Source organism: Conger conger, chromosome 2 (genome assembly GCF_963514075.1).
Source record: "Conger conger chromosome 2, fConCon1.1, whole genome shotgun sequence".
Lineage (NCBI taxonomy): Eukaryota > Metazoa > Chordata > Actinopteri > Anguilliformes > Congridae > Conger > Conger conger.
Window position 1 is genome coordinate 46,068,991 of NC_083761.1, and position 19,595 is coordinate 46,088,585.

The 19,595-nt window shown below is 44.0% G+C and overlaps 2 protein-coding genes across 4 annotated transcripts in view; both read left to right on the plus strand.

The window, feature by feature from the left end:
• aclya (ATP citrate lyase a) overlaps window positions 1-11,636 on the plus strand; it is a 40,194-nt gene extending 28,558 nt beyond the window's left edge. For all 3 annotated transcript variants that reach the window (XM_061224260.1, XM_061224269.1, XM_061224278.1), the window contains 14 exons: window positions 372-540; window positions 810-914; window positions 1,942-2,138; window positions 2,442-2,523; window positions 2,665-2,775; window positions 3,324-3,451; window positions 4,864-4,957; window positions 5,228-5,382; window positions 5,955-6,105; window positions 7,583-7,726; window positions 8,219-8,332; window positions 8,519-8,601; window positions 8,775-8,851; window positions 9,816-11,636. In XM_061224260.1, the coding sequence (XP_061080244.1) occupies window positions 372-540; window positions 810-914; window positions 1,942-2,138; window positions 2,442-2,523; window positions 2,665-2,775; window positions 3,324-3,451; window positions 4,864-4,957; window positions 5,228-5,382; window positions 5,955-6,105; window positions 7,583-7,726; window positions 8,219-8,332; window positions 8,519-8,601; window positions 8,775-8,851; window positions 9,816-9,910 (1,705 nt within the window). In that variant the 3' untranslated portion in view covers window positions 9,911-11,636. The remainder of the gene's footprint in view (window positions 1-371; window positions 541-809; window positions 915-1,941; window positions 2,139-2,441; window positions 2,524-2,664; window positions 2,776-3,323; window positions 3,452-4,863; window positions 4,958-5,227; window positions 5,383-5,954; window positions 6,106-7,582; window positions 7,727-8,218; window positions 8,333-8,518; window positions 8,602-8,774; window positions 8,852-9,815) is intronic.
• A 1,355-nt stretch (window positions 11,637-12,991) lies between these two features.
• On the plus strand, window positions 12,992-18,514 carry LOC133121917 (kelch-like protein 11). The gene is made up of 2 exons (XM_061231483.1): window positions 12,992-13,609; window positions 14,849-18,514. The coding sequence occupies exons 1-2, from the start codon at window positions 13,152-13,154 to the stop codon at window positions 16,431-16,433; spliced, it is 2,043 nt and encodes a 680-aa protein (XP_061087467.1). The 5' UTR covers window positions 12,992-13,151; the 3' UTR covers window positions 16,434-18,514.
• The last annotated feature ends 1,081 nt before the right edge of the window (window positions 18,515-19,595 follow it).

Consider the following 19,595-nt stretch of genomic DNA (forward strand, 5'->3'; position numbering starts at 1 on the left):
CGCACTTCCTCCGCTGGTGAAAAGGCTTCTGTGCAAAATGAACAGTGCTGCAGTTCATGGCCCTAGCCCCGTGGCCCTCACTCCTGGTTCTGGAGAGCCTGGTGTGATGGTTTTTGTTTTTCGTCTTAATAACCAATTCAGACCCAGGAAAGCTGGTGAGTTAGCTATATTTTAACTGCTTTAATTAATCAATTAAGTGCTGAATAACAAAGTAACAACTGTACCCAGCACACCCTGCAGCTCTCCAGGACCAGGTGTGAGGACCACTGCCATTGGCCATTGTTCTTGTGAATTTTATTTTATTACATTTTTTCATTTTGATGCCCAACGAAAGCACTTATGAATGGCTGCTAAATGTATACATTTATTAGTGGGGACCACAAGCAGAAGTTCTACTGGGGCCACAAGGAAATCTTAATCCCGGTGTACAAGAACATGGCCGATGCCATGAAGAAGCACCCGGAGGTGGACGTGCTCATCAGCTTCGCCTCGCTGCGCTCGGCCTTTGACAGCACCATGGAGACCATGCAGCACCCCCAGGCAAGCCATCCTCCCTTTGATTGTTCTTCGTTTGCTCATGCAGTTTGTATACAAGCGATCCACTTGGTTTTATTCCATGTGAGATTCATGTTCCATTCTGCATGTGTATACACTCAGCGAGGACTTTTAGGTATCACTGAGTATATTGTGAAAATTGAGCAGCAATGAACTTGGATTAATTGGTCCAAAGAGTTGTCAATCATTCCGCTGATGGGCCTTTGCATAAACATGCTACAGAGACTCATAATTGCACGTGACTGTGTCTCCAGATCCACACCATTGCAATCATTGCAGAGGGCATCCCTGAGGCTCAGACCAGGAAAATCATTAAGAGAGCAGACGAGAGGGGTGTGACCATCATTGGTCCAGCAACGGTAAGCCCCCCCTCCCTCCCCTGATACTGATGCTGTTATTGCAATGTATGTTCTAGACTACCCCTCTCCTCTGTACTTCCTGGGGACTACAATAAACTTTACAATAAACACAATCAAAATCCTAAGGATGCATAATTATATCTTAACACCCTGACATTGGCTGGGTCTCAAACCGAAGGCAGTTGCCTTGATGCCTCGCTGCCTGATTAGTCGCTCTCCTTCAAAGGCATCTTCAGAGGTGCTTAGGCAGTGTGTGAATGAGACGCTCTTTGAAGGCAGGAAGTGATTACGTGATGCGGGCTTACAATAACTGTAGCTGCCTTGTTCATGGAGATCTCAGGGAGGCTTAAAGACTTTAAATACATTATTTCATTATTTTGTGTGTTATGTAATTAAAATGACTTAAATAAAATATCGAGCTTGCTGTATAAATGCACTTGTGGACGTGCTTTTTTACAGTTCCGTACTGACTACGTCTGTTTTCAGCCGGCATTAATTTAATGGAAGTAAGAAGCCTACGGTTAATCACAAAGACTTATTGAATATCGTACCTGGCGAAGGATACATGCATGCTGCTCTCAAAATGGTCCCAATGAAACAAACTTTCATAGTGTCATTCAATACTTATCAGTGCCATAACACAATGGTCGGGTATGATAAATATGTATTTTGCTCTGCCAAAATCAATCGCATCGACCTCAATACTCATAGGCTACTGAGTTTTATATGGCATGGGGTGGCTGTTGCTAGTGATCTATTTATTTAGAGATGATGGTAACTGGTAAGCTGCGAAAGCAATTATCAGTCTCATTGCACTACCACAGGAACTTGAACAATAATTTATATTGTATATTGTGTATTGCCGTTCTTCACTTCAACAGAAACTGTGTTGCTGCCACAAGATCACAATGAGGAAACAACGGGAAACTCTTGCCCCTCCCTCAGCCTAGCACACGAGCAACCCGTCAATCAATCAAATCGCTCATTGTGAACACGGTGGTGTGTGTTTCTGTGTGTTGCTCATCAGGTGGGTGGGATCAAACCTGGCTGCTTTAAAATCGGAAACACCGGGGGCATGCTGGACAACATCCTGGCCTCTAAGCTCTACCGGCCGGGCAGCGTGGCCTACGTGTCCCGCTCCGGAGGAATGTCCAACGAGCTCAACAACATCATCTCCCGCACGACTGACGGTGTCTTCGAGGGAGTGGCCATCGGGGGCGACAGGTGAGGAGAGCCCGTCTGTAGCAATTAGAACTAGTTTTTCCCTTTTTCCCTTTTTAAAATTTATTTTAATTTATTTTTTTACTTCAAGGGTAATTGCACCCTCAATTCTCAATTTTTAGCCTAAACATGTTTGTGTGCCTACTTTTTAATTAATTCAGTTTTCTTTATCCTCAATGATGGATCTGCTAAGAGGCTCCCGAAGCCCCAGTGTTTTAGGAATGGAATTTTCCTCCTATTGACTGTAAGAGGCTCACACCTCATACCCCATACCTCACACCTCATACCTCTGTTCATCTCCCACAGGTACCCAGGCTCCACATTCATGGAGCATGTACTGCGCTATCAGGACACCCCTGGAGTCAAGATGATCGTGGTGCTGGGAGAGGTGAGACCCACCTTCCCAAAGCATCTCTTGGAAGTTCCCAACCCACTGTGATATGCTGCATCTCACTTGTTTTTTTAGCTTAACCTTTGCTGTACACTGTGCAAGCTCACACTGTACTTGGTTTTTCTCTGTTTGATGCAGATTGGAGGCACGGAGGAATACAGGATTTGCCAAGGCATCAAAGAAGGCAGGCTCACCAAACCTGTGGTGTGCTGGTGCATCGGGACCTGTGCTACCATGTTCTCCTCCGAGGTATAGTGGGAGTATGAAGCACTTACTGTAGACTTTCACTGGCTCAACTCTGGCCATCATGTTGACAAACGCCAATAACAGGCTCCAAAGGCAATCAAAAGCCTAGAATGAAAACTAGAAACTGAAAGCTTTCTCATACCAGCACTAAAGAAGCGATTGAATACGGTTGACTTATCAGAAACGCCAGAGAAGGGGATCACCCAATATGGATGATGTCCTCAAATGAAAGATGACAGTCTTTAATATTCATATTCATTATTTCATTTCAAATATAATATGCTGGAGTACAGAGCCAAAAGAAGAGAAATTGTACCGCTGCCCAAATACCTACGGATTCTACTGTACTCAATTCTCAGTTTCTCCCATGAACTTCCATCAGTACAGTGGATGTTGGGATCGTATGCAAAGCTGTTCTGTAATGCATTGTCATGTTTTGTAACCACAAAGCTGAATAGAAGGGGTGATTGTGGGTCTGGACAGTGTGGAATTTTGTTTTATCTGCCGATTGCACGGTGGTACCCGGTGACACATGTTCGTTGTACCCTCAGGTGCAATTTGGCCATGCTGGGGCCTGCGCCAACCAGGCCTCCGAGACGGCAGTGGCCAAGAACCAGGCCTTGAGCGAGGCGGGGGCCTTTGTTCCCAAAAGCTTTGATGAACTGGGGGATGTCATCAGGTGAGTCCTCGCCCAGGCAAGGCCACAAGGAGGCGCTTTACACGCCCAACTCCTCTACATAAGGCAGCCTTCGTCATAAGCCTTTACATTTCTTTACATTTGTGCATCTTTGCTGTTGGTGTGTCTTTGCTCTACTTTCGGTTTGAAACGACTGCCGTTTGCATTGACAGCTCTGCGAAATGTGTGAAACCCTGTTCACCCACCCCGACTTTGACTTTTGTTTTGCCCCTTTGCTGGCCTTAGTCACTCTGGTTAGTCAGTTTTCCCAGCAGGATTGCATCCTTCCATCGGGGCACTATTTGTTATTTTGCATTGTTTTTTCTCCTTTATTATTTTTTAACCCGATTCTGGGTGGAGATCTAGGCTGTGGTTTAATCAAAAGTTTCTTCCCTTGCACTCACTCTCACTTAGGGGAATCCTTTTAGATACAGGAAGTTGCACTTTGTGCAGTGAAATTACCTGGAATGCGTTGCTGTAACCCCAAACTTCCTGTTTCAGAGATTTCGACTTCACCCATTGTAATATAACTGGAAGGCAAACTGCCACAGAAAAACGGCACTTTTGCCATGGCCCACAGTTTTTGAACAAGGTCATGTTATCCCATTGCAGATTGTAATGGCTGCCTTTGTACGTTGCACCTAGCAGCATGCTAAATTAGCTGGCTAGCTTTGTTTCTCTCGCCAAGTAATTTAACCAGCATTAGCAAAGCAATGTGGTGGAGGTTATAATAAAGTCGATTGATAATATAGGTACGAGACACCCATGATCCGTCTCTGCAGAGATAAGATAATGGAGCCCTGCCTGTGACAGTGGCTTTAGCTATTGAGAGACTGGTGCATGATGGGCAGGCATTTTTTTAAATGCCCAGTTTGGTCATTTGCTTCATGTGCACTGTTCAGAACATTGTGAATGGGTGTTCGTAACACCAGGCTTAAAGTGATCTATTCGGAACACAAGAAAGTAGTGGCAGTTTTGTCAATTTCTCCGTAATTATCGGTCTAATTCACATTAAACTTCTGCATGAAGCGGCCGCTGATCAATGAAGCCCTTGACTTCATCCTGGTGCTAATGCATGAACACAGGGAGATCAACATGGCTGCAGGAGCAATCTGCTGCCAGATGGGACAAGTGGGTTAACGTTACCTATGAAAATAATGCTGCTATCGTGTTGATGTCGTGTTGCTTTCCAATACATTTTGTTTCCGTTATTGCATACATTTGTATACAGTATTACAAAGGGAGACTTTAGCAAAGATAATGTAATAGAAAATGTGTCATTCTATAATTGTGTTTTATGAGATTGCATTAACGCATTTTCAGGCTACTATTGTTGGTGGTACACAAACAGGACCGTCATGCCCTGTATCTTGCGTATTGTTACATTTTTAATTGGCTGTATTTGTGATCCACAGGTCAGTTTATGAGGACCTTGTAGCCGAAGGTATCATCATTCCGGCACAGGAGGTGCCCCCCCCAACAGTGCCAATGGACTACTCTTGGGCAAGGGTACGTGTGATGATGACTGTGCCAAGTCTTTGGCTATTAGTGTTTACAGCAAATCTGTGGATGTCTGGTTGTGAAATTTGGCTAGTAATTACATAAATAAAGCCCCCCCCCCCCCCCTCACTTTATTATCAATGGGCATTTGGACTGTCCATGCTCTATGCCTTAGTTCCAGCAAAAGTGTGTGTGTGCTTGTGTTTAGTGGGGGAACCAAAGGTCCGATGTGGTAATATCTATGTTGTAGGTGTTGATGTCTCTCTCTCCCTGCTGTAGGAGTTGGGTCTGATCCGGAAGCCAGCCTCCTTCATGACCAGCATCTGCGATGAGCGGGGTCAGGAGCTGATCTATGCCGGCATGCCCATTACAGAGGTCTTCAAAGAGGAGATGGGCCTGGGAGGAGTGCTGGGGCTGCTCTGGTTCCAGAGAAGGTGTGACACGGTGTTTTCAACTCTTCAGAATGAGTCATTTTTATTTACTACATATCAATGTAAAGAGTTCACTAATGAGCTCATTTTCATCCTGCATGTCTTTGGACTGCTGAATTTGATCACCAGTCGCCACTCTTTAGAAGCTAACACCTAGCAGTTAGTTTGTTTGCAGTTAGAGCAACATTTAGCTTTTTTCTAAGTATACCTGTATTTCATACTTATATATACTTATAATATAATTCATATGTGATTTTTTGACTACTTGTTAAAGATTAAACATTGTGATTACTATGTGTTCTGTAGGCACACGTTGTAGATTTTAGGTTGGGCAACTTAACACTAGAAAAGCCAGAGTTTTTCACAACCTAGAATCTCCAAGCCTGACGCCCAGCATCAAATGCACAAGCCAAACCAATCATTGTAAACCTATCATTTACTCGGGACAGTGTACATGGAACTTGTATGGAAAGACTAAAAGTCAAAGCTGAAGGTCATGCTTAAAACCTGCAGTATAGGAATCCATGTTTTCAGCCTCATGGAGGTTGCACACTGATGTCTCTACTGTGTCCCAGGTTGCCACGGTATGCCTGCCAGTTCATAGAGATGTGCCTGATGGTGACAGCGGATCACGGTCCAGCAGTGTCCGGTGCCCACAACACCATCGTCTGTGCCCGTGCTGGAAAGGATCTCATCTCGAGCTTGACATCAGGCCTGCTCACCATCGTAAGGCCCGCGCTTGCAACCAGGGTTCCCCTCCGCCCCACCCACACTATGCTGCATACACACAGAACCAGTGCGGCATCAGTACTGTCCTGCCCAACACGCTGTATCATCTTTCAGGAAGTGTGGGGAAAACTCCCATGAGCGCTGGGTGTACACGGATTCCTCTGTAGGAGAAGGCAAACAAACAAACCAAATCAAATGGTCAAACGCACATGCATGCGTACACGCACACTTTATTCACGTTAGCTAGCTCAACAATTACATGCACTGACGATGTCCAATGACCTATTTATTACTTTATTTATTTCTTTTTTGGTTGGTTGGTGAAAATGCTCAGTGGCCAGTGACTTTGGAAAACGTGAGCCAAAAAATGAATGCTAAGCCCTGGTTTTCTGGATTTTCTTTTTCATGCTTCCCGTTGTATGTTTCTGTACATATTTCTAACCGCGCAGGGTAAGATTGTAAGGGCAGGAACTGTGGCTTCAACATGGCTGCCAATTCATTCTGACAAATTTCTCAATTTCCCATTTTAAAACTAGCTTGGTGCATCACCCCCAGGTTTGTCACTTTTGCTCAGTGGAAACTGAGTGGGTATTGGTGGGTGGGTACCAGGTTTAAACCACCAGTCTAAATGAACCCACACCCATGCCTTCCCCCTGGCCCAATTTTCTACCCTGTATCACCTTAAGCCTGGTGTGGTACAGAGATCTTGAATAAGGAAATGGTTCAACAAGGGAGTTGAAAAGACATAGATACATCTGCCAAAAAGTGCCTTGGCCAGTGAAAGCAGTACATGATTCTGCTCTTGAACCCAGCCTCTCCCTCAGTCTGCATTGACAGGCTGCTCCCTGAATTCCTGTTAAGTCCTTCTGCCAGATAAAACTGGTATAAGCGGTTTTAACTATCATTCCTTCAAGATCTCCTAGTCTCATAGTCGACTTGTACCACCAAAAACAGGGGCAGTCTTTGTGTCATTTATTTAAAAAAATGAAACGAGGGAGTCTGGAGTTGCCCCTCCCAATCAACAAGACAAAACTTTAATTGTATTTGTGCAGTTGAATGGCACTGGTTTCTCTGCATATCGTATCGACGCAGGACCTTGCTCGTGTCACCCGAGGGCAACAATGCACAGAGGACTGGTGCCTGCTGAGAGCAACCACCTTTACCCATGCATTCGAAACCTTCACTCCTTCATGCACACTACTCAAACCAATCCAAAATGAAAACCATTTTGACATAACATTAGATTATATTGTTACCACCGACATTACTGCATTTCATTTTAGGTTGCATGGCCAAGTTTGAGGTGTAGCGCTCAGCTTGTTGAGATGTAGCGCTCATTCAGGTGTTGTCATTGAGGTGTAGCGCTCATTCAGGTGTTGTCATTGAGGTGTAGCGCTCATTCGGGTGTTGTCATTGAGGTGTAGCGCTCATTGAGGTGTTGTCATGTTGTTGAAAGTCACTGCGTGTGTTTCAGGGTGACCGCTTCGGAGGGGCTCTGGATGCTGCTGCCAGGATGTTCAGCAAGGCTTTCGACAGCGGCCTCCTGCCCATGGAGTTTGTCAACAAGATGAAGAAAGAGGGCAAACTGATCATGGGCATCGGACACAGGGTGAAGTCGGTAAGCTCCTCCTCCTCGGCTCTCACATGCTTCTCCTGCACACCTTTTTATACAGTTCTCCATTTTAGAGGACCAAAAGTAATTGGACAATTGGCCTCACGCTGTTTCTGATTAGTCCAGTGTACTCAATCACTTCCTTTTTGCAGGTATAAGAAAGCTTATCAGTGTCTAGTTTTGATTTGAGGCTTTAATTTGCCTTCGTAATCTGTTATTAGCATTTGTCAATATGAGGGCCATAGTTGTGCCAATGAAATTCAAGGATGCCATTAGAAGGCCAAACAATAGGCTTATCGAAACAAACTTATCAGAGCCAAAAGAACAAAGTGTATTCACTGTCCAAATTACGGATTGCACTGTATTCTTTTTTTTTATTTTTTTGATAATCGGGTAACCATATGTAACCTATATATAAAAATGTGTCTGCATATGGAAGTATGATGAAATAAGAAAGAATAGACAATAAGTGTAAAACAAAAAATTATACATTTTCAGATCAACAATCCTGACATGAGAGTCCAGATACTGAAGGACTTTGTGAAGCAGCATTTTCCTGCCACACAGCTGCTGGACTACGCCCTGGATGTAGAGAAGATCACCACCTCTAAGGTGCCCGCCTCCCTATACCTACACCTCCCCCTTACACCCACTGTCCTCATTCTGGAGTAGAGGGCCCCTAATGTCATAGCATCTTTTTCATTCTTAAATCTTAATCTTAATTCTTTATGAAAACGCCCATCATCTAAATTCCATTTGTGTGCAAGAATGAGTCTCAACAGTGCGCTTGCTTTGCAGAAACCCAACCTCATCCTGAATGTGGATGGATTCATCGGGGTGGCTTTTGTGGACCTGCTCAGGACATGTGGCGGATTCACACGGTGGGAATATGTCTGCACGTGTATATTTTTACTGTGAACGATTGGCTTTGTGTACGCTTGCTTCACACATGTTCCCATGTGTGTCGCTGTCAACTTTTCCACCTGCTGTTCTGAGCTCTGGGTTGAGTGCAGCAAGCGAAATACAGGCTAGTGATATGACATTTGTGTTGCAGGGATGAAGCTGATGAGTTTGTGGAGATCGGGGCCCTGAATGGAATCTTCGTCCTGGGTCGTAGCATGGGCTTCATTGGTAAGTTTCAGTAAGAAACGTGGGCAAGAAAGCAGGATTACGTATTCTCTGAACCCCCCCCACAATCTACAAGCTCATCTTCAGTGTTTCTGTTGTGGTTGAACTATAGGGCTGCATCATTTGCATATCGGATATGTCATGACCGGTATGAAATATGACTGGTTGGCTAATGGACCATTGCACAATTTAGCCATGATGAATTCAAAATATATGTTTTTAAGAAACTAGCAGAAGGGGGCCGCAGTGGCACGCAGATAAAGTAACAGACCGTGATGCAGGCATCAGTTTGTTACAGTTGCTCACTGAGGACCGGGGTTCGATTCCCGGTCCAGTCAAAAGCTGAGTTTGGCCGGCTCTCATTGGGGTGGCATAATTGGCTCGCTGCTCCAAGGGGAGGAACTAGTAGGGATCGCTGCGTGCATGCGCCTCGGAATTATGGTCGCGGGCTGTGAGACGAGACAGCTTGAAGAAGGCGTGTTGTTCTCCCTCTGGGGCACTGAAGGGACAGGGTCGTAAGCAGTATATCCGCAGCTAACACTAATTGGATTAGATAGGGTACAATTGGCTACCAAATTGGGAGAGAAAGGGAAAAAATTTGAACAAATTATTTTATATAACGAACTAGCAGATAACATTCAGTAATAAAAATGACATTTTTGAATTGACCATCACAACACCCAGTAGTGTTTGGGTTTTTATCTTGCAAAAATGTTTAGGAGAGGTCAGTGGAGGTTTATCCGGAGGATTAACTACCAGGAATTTGAACATTGTAATAGTAATTTATTATGTGACACTGCCAGCTGAAGCAGTTTGTTTTTAAGTAGCTGTACAGTGTGTCGGTCAGAGCAGTGGGAGATGCCACAGCTGCTGTGTTTCTTGAGTGCGGATAATGGCATCAGATAATTGGAAAGGGTAAGAGATGCTGCCTCTATTGATCTCGGTCTCTTCCTTCCTCCGCTCTCAGGACACTACTTGGACCAGAAGAGACTGAAGCAGGGTCTGTACAGGCACCCTTGGGACGACATCTCCTACGTGCTTCCAGAACACATGTCCATGTAACTGCGGAAACTGTAGAGCCAGCCTTATCCTGGAAGGCGAAGCCCAGGACCACTGCTTTCAGTTCTCTCTCCATTACTGCAACTGGAAAGAAGGGGTGTGGATGGGGAAAGGTGATTTGGTGGAGGGACATTGGGTTCGGATGGGTAGTTGTTCACCAGTTCTTCATCAGCCACAATAGAAGAGAAACTATGACCGGTAGTATGATTGACAAAAGACATTTTGCTTATTGATTCACAGGACAAACTAGGGGAGATTCAGCGCAGGTTAAAACAGTGTGGTCACATCAAGGGAAGGGGAGTGGGAGGCAAATTTTAGCTGGGGGGGGTCTTCGGTTTTTATGACCACAGTGGCACATGGTATGAACCGACCCACACTTTCAGTCTCTCACCGTATGCAATATTCATGGAGCCCGGTGGTTTTGGTTCATCCTGATTGATTTACAGTTGGCTGCCCTTTCATCACCTAGCACAAAATACTGTATTACTTCTTTAACAACACACTAGCATGAGTACCTGGCTGTGTTTAAGTTAATGCTACCATATCCCAGTGTTCTCGTCAAATCTCTTCAAAGAAGTGTGCCGTTCAAATCAAAGGCATGCTGTGCTATCCAAGTTACTGCACCTTAATCAGCCACTTGCTATAGCGAAATGTATACAGAAATAGTGTGTAAAAACAAAAACAACATGGTAGTAAGTAGCCTTTGAATGCAAGTGCAGACCTAAAGTGTTAGCCACTGGCACTGTTTGAGAGTGGTGAGTTATATGATGCTATTCCTCTGACGACTAGGTGTCTTAGACCTGACTTTGACCCTCACATCCTCCTGGGTTCACAGCTGCACATGACCTCCATAGCCCCATAGCCTTATGGGTGTGCACATGAGTATTATAGTGATATTCCTGCCCTGTTGGAGCGTATGAGCAGACCTCAGTGGCTGTTGATAGAAACATACCCTCCCCTCTGCTCCTTATTTGGCATTGAATACATTGTCCATAAAACATTAAACTTCATCATAAATTTACCACTGTTGTAAAATAACAAGTACTCACACTAATTTAAACATGTCTTGGCATGTTATGAGGCCAGTTTAGGGGTTGCCTGACTCGTAGATAGCCATTGTCTTTTGCAGACTGCAGACCTGATGTGAATTATGTTGGGAAATGATATTTTGCAATTTTGTGTATAAGGTGGGGGTTGGTCCAGCAGTGAAGCTCTCGAAATTCTGTTAACTCGCTGTTTACTTCTCCTATTGGCCCCTATGAAACATGTGACCACTTCTTCTTTTACCTCACCCCAGGTCTCCTCATTCAAAAAAACAAACAAACCTTGGTAAATTTAGGTGATGTTGACTCTTGAATAAGGCCCAGTAAGTCTTGACTTGTGAGGGACCATAGTAATCAAGGCATTTCCTTTTACCCAAATGTGATGACTTGTTGGCAAGCATGACCCCCACGTGCCATTATTCCTGTGAGCTGTGAGGTTCTGTAACAAGGGTCTATCTGTGTTTAGTAGTACATTTCATTTCCACACTCATCAAGAGATATCCACAAATATTAAACGGATCACCAACACTTTGGAAAGAACTGTCAACCTGCTATGTTCCATTTTTATACGTTTTACTCCGTTTTATTTGATGTGAAATTAATGTGCTTCTGTATTGCTAATGTAAGTAATATATTAATAACTTTAAACTGTAATATTGTAGTATAATAAAGTACCTCTTGGATAACTTTTTACTGTGATTATTTCTGATTAATATTGTGATTTTAATTTCCCAATGTTCATTTGATATTTACAATGCTCAGAAACATATCACCCTATTGTCCATTTCCAGTTAAATTATTTAAATCCAATCTTTCTACTCCTATACAAGTAATTGTATCATCAAATTGAAATAAAGTATTTATATGTCTTCACAATTTCATTAAAAACTAAAACATGAAAACTACTTAATGCAATGATGGGGGGGGGAGAGGAGAGGAGAGGGAGGGAAGGGGGGAGGAGAGAGAGATTGTCATTAGATTATTCTTATGAGCACTTCACTGATTTGGGGAGACTAAATGGAAGCCACTTCTTTAAAAAAGGCTGGTATTATGTTATGTGTGGAATTTGCCAGAAGCCATGCGAGAAACCCTGAAACCTTCTGGAAGAACATTTTGTGGTCTGATTAGACTTTGAGAAGTTCAATTATTTAGCCTAAAAGCAATATGCATGGCAAAAAGCGCACTATCTTTGGTGCAAACCATCAACCAATCAAACTAATCTCATTCATACCATGTGGGTTGCATTTCACCAGGTGCTGGGAAGCCTGTTTTACAGAGACATCATCAATTTACACAGTGAAGTAAGATGATGTGATTGGTTTTCAGAATTGTCATGCATGACCAAGAATTTGCTTACCTGCAAACTTTTCCGAACTAGATAATACCGTCATCTCTCTGTGAAATGATTGTCACTGCAACGGTAAGGACAAGGCAAACGGTGTAGCTACCACCACAGTGGACTGTCAGTTATATACTGCTGAATAGTCAGTCATACTATGAGCAGCCGCCAGTTTTACATTTTCTAGATTGAACTTTTGAAGATTGTAGTCCCAGCTTTTTTTGGGTATCAAATACATTTTTAGCTTTTTGCAAGATAAATCGAAACTTCTTCAAACACTTCTAAATGTATACCATCCTTACCCTAACTAATTTTTTATTGACATTATTTGCGCATCCTTTTCACATAAATTATATCATAGATGTCAACAGATGGCTATAGTTTGGTTTATAACCTCACCTTGTTATTTAAATAGTCTATGCTAGTAGGCCTGCCAACATTTGTTTGGCAAATATTCAGTGTAATTCTAGTATCGTATATATAAAGTGCATTTTACCGACAGACTACAAAAATAACCTGGACCTCCCCCCTTTTAGTCCACAAAAATAGCCTACTACATTTTTTCCTGAAACTTTACTTTCCCAGTTTCCTCAGGTGTGACAACGTGTGGACTCCTTGTAGGTGTTCAGCGTTTGCCTCATACTCAGCAAAGAGTTAAAATGGGGAGTGTCTGGAATGAGAACCGCCTCTGAACCGTGTAGCCTACGCCTCTTATGCACACTGCGTTGGTAGCAACTTGGTGCCGCCGGGCATCAGCAACGCATGTCGTCATTAGGCTATATGTGTGTATTTTTTTGTCTGTCTGCATTTATGTTCTTTCAAAGATAAGTTTACTGCGATTTAGGATCACAACATAGCTAATATGGCGACCGCAGCGCCTAATCCAGAGGAATCGACCCGAAGTGGCGGCAGTATCGGCTCAGCCAGCGCCCTTACTGGGGACGGAGACTCGGAGGAAGCCGAGGACTTCAGCTCCTCCTCCCACTGCTCTGAACTGTCTCACCGGCAGAACGAGCAAAGGAAGCTTGGGTTGTTCTGCGACGTGACTCTGGCCTTCAGCGGTGGAGCGGCTACTGGGAGTGTTACGTGCTGTGAGTTATCTGCTCACCGCTCGGTTTTGGCCGCGGCGACAGATTACTTCACCCCGCTTCTCGGTGGACAGTTTTCAGAATCACTATCTGGACGAGTGGAGATGAAGGAATGGAGTTCTGAAATGGGGCCAGACCCAGAGACTGTAGAAAGCGTTATACAATACATGTACACTGGGGAAATTCGTGTCAGTACTGCTAATATTCATGAAGTGCTGGAACTAGCTGACAGGTAAGATGTTGTGCACAGCTTCATGAGCTTGCGTGCAGCAGTGATTGAAAGTTGTGGAGACAGTCCTACGAGCCTACAAAATTCTTGTTGCCTACTTCATGGTACATATCGCTGCAGTGGCTACATTTTTCACAGCGAAAGGCACAATGGGCTGCAATAACAGACTATTTAGTTGCGCACTACATGTTTTCACGCACTTGGGAATTCATGGTAACATGGTGTAGAATCACTAGACAGTAACAGCGCAGTATTAATTTTGTTCCATGGGTGTATATCATTGTCTGAGCAGGCTACGTTACTGGCCTATTAAAGCACATTACAGAGTAGCTGCCCTTTTGTAGTTCGTCTATTCACGTATGAATTATCCCTATAATTTCTTGGAAGCCGTACCAGTAATATGTAATCGTAAAACTAAAAACTAACTAGCCTACTAATTAAGGTCAAAAGAGTCGTACTAAGAGCCAGATGAAGTAAAAAAAATAATAATAAAGTGGTTAAATTATTCAACATGACTTTTTAATTCACAAAGTTTTCCTGTTACCCATAAAGCTGACTGTTCCTAAATGGTAAAGGTCACTGTACAGGTAAATATGTCATTGTGCAAATTTAATGTATCGCTAAGGTAGACCTATACAACAAGCTGCAAATTCATGTAGGGTAATTTGTGTTATGCTAATGAATGTACACTCACCGAGCACTTCATTAGGAACATTTTTGCTTAATTACACTTACTTATTCATGCGATTATCTAGTCAGCCAATTGTGTGGCAGCAGTGCAATTCATACAATCAGGAGCCAGGAGCTTCAGTTAATGAATCATCAGAATGCGGAAAAATGTGATTTAAGTGACTTTGACCATTGAATAATTGTTGGTGACAGACAGGGTAGTTTGAGTATCTCATAAACTGCTGATCTCCTGGGATTTACAGACGCACTAGTCTCTAGAGTTCGCAAAGAATGCAACAAAAAACAAAAATCCAGTGAACAGCAGTTCTGCAGACAGAAACGCCTTGTTAATGAGCGACGTCAGAGGAGAATGGCCAGTGACCGTAACGCAAATAACCATTACGACAGTGGTATGCAGAAGAGCATCTCTGAACACACAACACAACATAACTCCAAGTGGATAGGCTACAGCAGTCAAAGTCAGTCAAGGGGGTAGGAAACGTCTGTTTTGACGAGTCTGAATTTGGTTGTTTTTCTTGATCAAAAAGATGAGTTTCTGTTGCAATTTTTCAGGTTCCTCCTGCTTCAGCTGAAGGACTTCTGTGGCGAGTTCCTGAAGAAGAAGCTGAACTTAACCAATTGCGTTGCGGTGCACAGCCTGGCCCACATGTACACGCTGGACCAGCTGGCCCTGCGCGCTGCCGACATGATCCGCCGCAACTTCCACAAAGTCATCCAGGACGAGGAGTTTTACACCCTGCCGTTCCATCTGGTGCGGGACTGGCTGTCCGATGCAGAGATCACGGTGGACTCTGAGGAGGGGCTTTTTGAGGCTATCGTGAAATGGGTGCAGCGGAATGCCGAAGAGCGAGAGAAGTACTTCGAGGAGCTCTTCCGTCTCCTGCGGCTTCCCCAGATCAAGCCCACCTTTCTGACACGGGTGGTCAAGTCCGAACGCCTGGTGGCCGACAATGAGGCCTGTCTGAGGCTGGTGTCGGAGGCTGTGGAAGGCCACGCCATCCGCTTTGAGAACCTGAAGTCGGCTGACCTGGAGTTCTGGACCTCCTACATGGCGGCCTTCCAGCCACGCTTCGGCCAGAACATGGACGTGATCATGGTCGTGGGTGGGGTGTCAGAAGGGGGCGACTACTTAAGCGAGTGCGTGGGTTATTTCTTGTACGAGGACCGCTGGGTTAACCTGCCGCACATCCACAACCACCTGGACGGCCATGCTATCGCCGCCACCGAGTCGCACGTCTATGTGGCGGGGTCCATGGAGCCTGGCTTCGCCAAGACGGTGGAACGGTACAACCCCAACCGCAACACCTGGGAGCAAGTGAGTAACCTGACCACACGCAAGCACTCATTTGGCCTCACCTGCATCAAAGACACGCTCTACAGCATCGGAGGACACGGCAACTTCAGCCCGGGCTTTAAGGACGTGAGCGTGTACGAGCCGGAGCACGACCGGTGGCACAACCTGGAGTCCGCTCCCAAGATCCTGAGAGACGTGAAGGCGGTGAGCGTTGAGGACCGGTACGTCTACGTGACGGCCCGTACGCCGGTGGACATGGACAACGAGGACGGTTTGAAGACCATCACCACTCGCTACGACACGGAAAGCCGGCAGTGGCAGGAGGTGGACTCCCTGCCCCTCATCGACAACTACTGCCTCTTCCAGATGGCCGTGGCGCCCACCAATTTCTACCACACTGCCGCCTGCTGCCCCAAGAGCTACTCGGTGCAGGACGAGGCGGCCCAGCAGAAGATCAGCGCCCGCATCTCCGACGAGATCCTGGAGAGCCTGCCGCCCGAGGTCACCAGCATCGAGGGCGCGGCCATCTGCTACTTCGGCGAGGACGTCTTCATCATCGGAGGCTGGAAGAACAGCGACGACGTGGACAAGCAGTACCGCAAAGAGGCGTACCGCTACTGCGCCGAGCGCAAGCGCTGGATGCTGCTGCCGCCCATGCCCCAGCCCCGCTGCCGGGCCACTGCCTGCCACGTGCGCATCCCCTTCCGCTTCCTGTACGGCTGCCAGCGCTACCCCATGCCCCAGAACCTGGCTCGCCAACGGGACCGCATGCAGCAGATGCAGCAGCTGCACCGCCGCACGCTCACGCTGAGGAGACAGCTGCAGTCTCAGATCGAGTGCTGAAATCGCCCTGCCGTCCTGCCATTTTCCCGTTGTATGGCGGGGGTGATATTGCACAAAACACTCGCACCGCCTCCGTATGTGGTGAGGAGTGGTAAAATGTGACAATGTGGATGGAATCTTGTATATTGACAAACATTTGAGTACAGTATGTCATGTACAGATGTGTTGGTGTCTATGTGTATGTATACAATGTGCGGTCTTTCACATTAATGCTTTACATGTAAAGGTATATGCTATAAGCCTGACTTTAGGTTGTGCTGAAATTCCTGTTTTAGGCATACACAGAGGTCCCGGGTTTCTGTTGGATAACATTCTCTTCTCTGTCAAATCTGTAGTTATGTTTTAGTTAGTGCACATGCGAGCTAAAATAATTATCGATAGGATTATCTTCAGAATACATGTTCAGTAGTGTGCTGATATCCTGTATCTGAGCTGCTATCTAGGCAATGCATAGCATTTTTTTGCTTAAGGTGAAAGCTTGTTGCTGCTCCTTCCTTGGCTCTTATGGTGGTAAGAGGCTGCCATTGTCTTTATGTCTCCTTGCACTTAATGTATTGTTTGATTATGGCATGGATGAAAGTTTGAAAGTAAATATTTTTGTTATTTTTATCCATGCAACAGAAAGAGGTGGTATAGAAATGGTTGATCATTTCCCTTCAGTCTTAATTCTCTCACACAGGTTCATGGGGATACTGCCACTACATCACACATCACAATTTCACAGCCAGTTACATTCTGTGAAGTCAGTACATGGGCTGTAGTCTCCTAAATTCGAACTATTTTTGCCTGACTGTTGGTTACACAATGAAAACTGCCACAAAAATTCCACGTCAGTCAGTTTTAATATTTTTTTGGGACCAAAGCTTCATGGCTTTCTATTATTCTCACTGACCTTGAGCCATCTCTCCATCTTGTTCCAGCACACACTCCACTTACAGTGCATCTTGCATATCAATGTATGCAGTTAGTCTTATGTGTTAATGGACTCAAAAATAGCTTTCCGTGGTTTTAAACTTTTATTTTAAATAAATTTTTATGAATCAATGTTAGTGAGTCTCTAGAAAATGTACCATTCCACTGTGTAACTAAGCTTACATGCGTATGTTCTTCCCTACTACATGCTGAAGACATTCCTTTCCATCTCTCTTCAATGGAAAATCATTTTGGTTCTCTGTGAACTTTGTATATGAGTTATGTTGGGCACTTTAGTTCCTTGTGCTCTGTGTGTTTCTAAGGTGGTTCACTACACAACAGCATCATTGTGTTTGTCTTAAAATGACCTTTAAAGGTAACAGCTCTAAAAGCAAGCAATTGTCCCTTTAGCCATCAAGATAGACACTGCCATTGTATTTATGAAGACCAATTCATGTACCTTACAATAATATTTTTTGTAAACTTGAAAGAAAAGCTAGTTATATACATATACTCAATCAGGGGCAAAGGATTTCATTCTCATTTTTTTCCCACAAAATTTCTGCTTAGTTATGCTTGATGCCTCACTCGGGAGAGCAGAAGAGCATTATTGAGCATTAGTCTGTATTTTTTTATATATAAATATGTTGTGGGTTAATTCCTGCTTTGACCATGCTGCCTGTTCAAAAAATGGATTTTCCAAGATTAATTTTGACTGCATGCTGGCTCCAAAATGCACAGTGAACTAGCTTCAGTGAATAATGTGTAGGTTATAGCCATATGTGATTATTGCAGTGTCACATCAAACGTCTTTAAATATAGCTGAGAAACACTCAGGTTGCTGTACATGGTATACCAGGTTGTCTGAGCAATATTTTTCCATTTAGTTTGTATGTCTCACAGTAATGCTAGTTTTTCCCCTTCTATCACCAGCTATCTTCTGACATGACATAATTATTTTAGAATTTTTGTGGAAATGTACGTGTGATATGAGCACATTCAAGTTGATGTATTGCCAATCTGCAAGAATCCTGTTCTTTCTGCTTTTGCCCCTGTGCTGTAATGTAAAGTCCAGAATTATATTTATATTTTGCCCTGCATGTGACTTGTTTCAGCACACTGAGGCATGATTGTAACAATTGGCAATAAAAATATGTTTTGTATAATTATTTCAGTGGTCTGTTGTTTGAAGATGAATGTTTAAGTATATCATAATTCCTCAGAAAGTATGTGTTTCTACATACAGTGAAGTCCATAACTTTTATTGCAGTGGTACAATTTCTGTTCTCTGTACTCCAGCACATTGGATTTGTAGGGATTCCATTCCATTTTTAGTCATTAATTTTAGGGGACCAGAAGTAATTACAGTTGGCTTTTCAGCTGTTTCTATTCAATCACTTCCTTAGTGCAGGTATAAGACGGCTTTCAGTATCTCATCTTCATTCAAGGCTTTGACAAAAATAAAGTAATGGAAGCCTTCATGAGGCTGAGAAATACAAAAAAAACAGTCAGAGACATCAGTCAAAAGATAGACTTACAAAAATAAAAGGTTTGAAACATTAAGAAAAAAGACAGCACTGGTAAGTTACGTAATTGCAGTAACTGCAGGCCAGTAGGCAAAGGAAAACTTCACACAACTAAACACCAAACACCTTCAGACGTGGATGTGTCAGTGAATACTTCCTGCAGAAGATTTCTGCAGAACAGATCTACTGAGGCTACAGATGCAAAAACAGGATGACCATGTTACAGTTTGCCAATTAGTATAAAAGAGCCTGCAGAGTTCTGGACAGATGAGACTTGTGCTTTGGTTCTTGGTGGTGTGTGTTATAGTTTGGGTATGTATGGCTGCTACAGGTGCTGGCTCACTTGCCTTCATTGATAATGTAACTGCTGATAATAGCAGCAGAATGGATTCTGAAATGTAGAAGCATCCTATCTGCTCAAGTTAGTTCAAATGCCTCCACAAACTCATTGGATGGTGTTTCATCCCACAGCAAGGCAGTGATCCCAAACGTACACCAGTGGTCTCTTTCTTAATGATGTTCCAAACATTTTTGCGGGGGAAGCCTATTGTTTGGCCTATGTCTCTGACTCTTTTTTCCTGATTTCTCAGCCTCATAATGGCTTCCTTGACTTTCACTGGTACAACTTCATGTTGACTAATACCAATAACAGACTCCAAAGGCAATCAAAAGCCTAGAATCAAGACTAGATAGTGAAAGCTTTCCTTTAACTACACTAAGAAAG

Excerpts from the sequence above, each read along its gene's own strand:
- LOC133121917 (XM_061231483.1), top strand. The coding sequence starts at position 13,152 with ATGGCGACCGCAGCGCCTAATCCAGAGGAATCGACCCGAAGTGGCGGC. Across the intron at positions 13,610-14,848 it reads GTGCTGGAACTAGCTGACAG|GTTCCTCCTGCTTCAGCTGA; the intron begins GTAAGATGTTGT and ends GCAATTTTTCAG.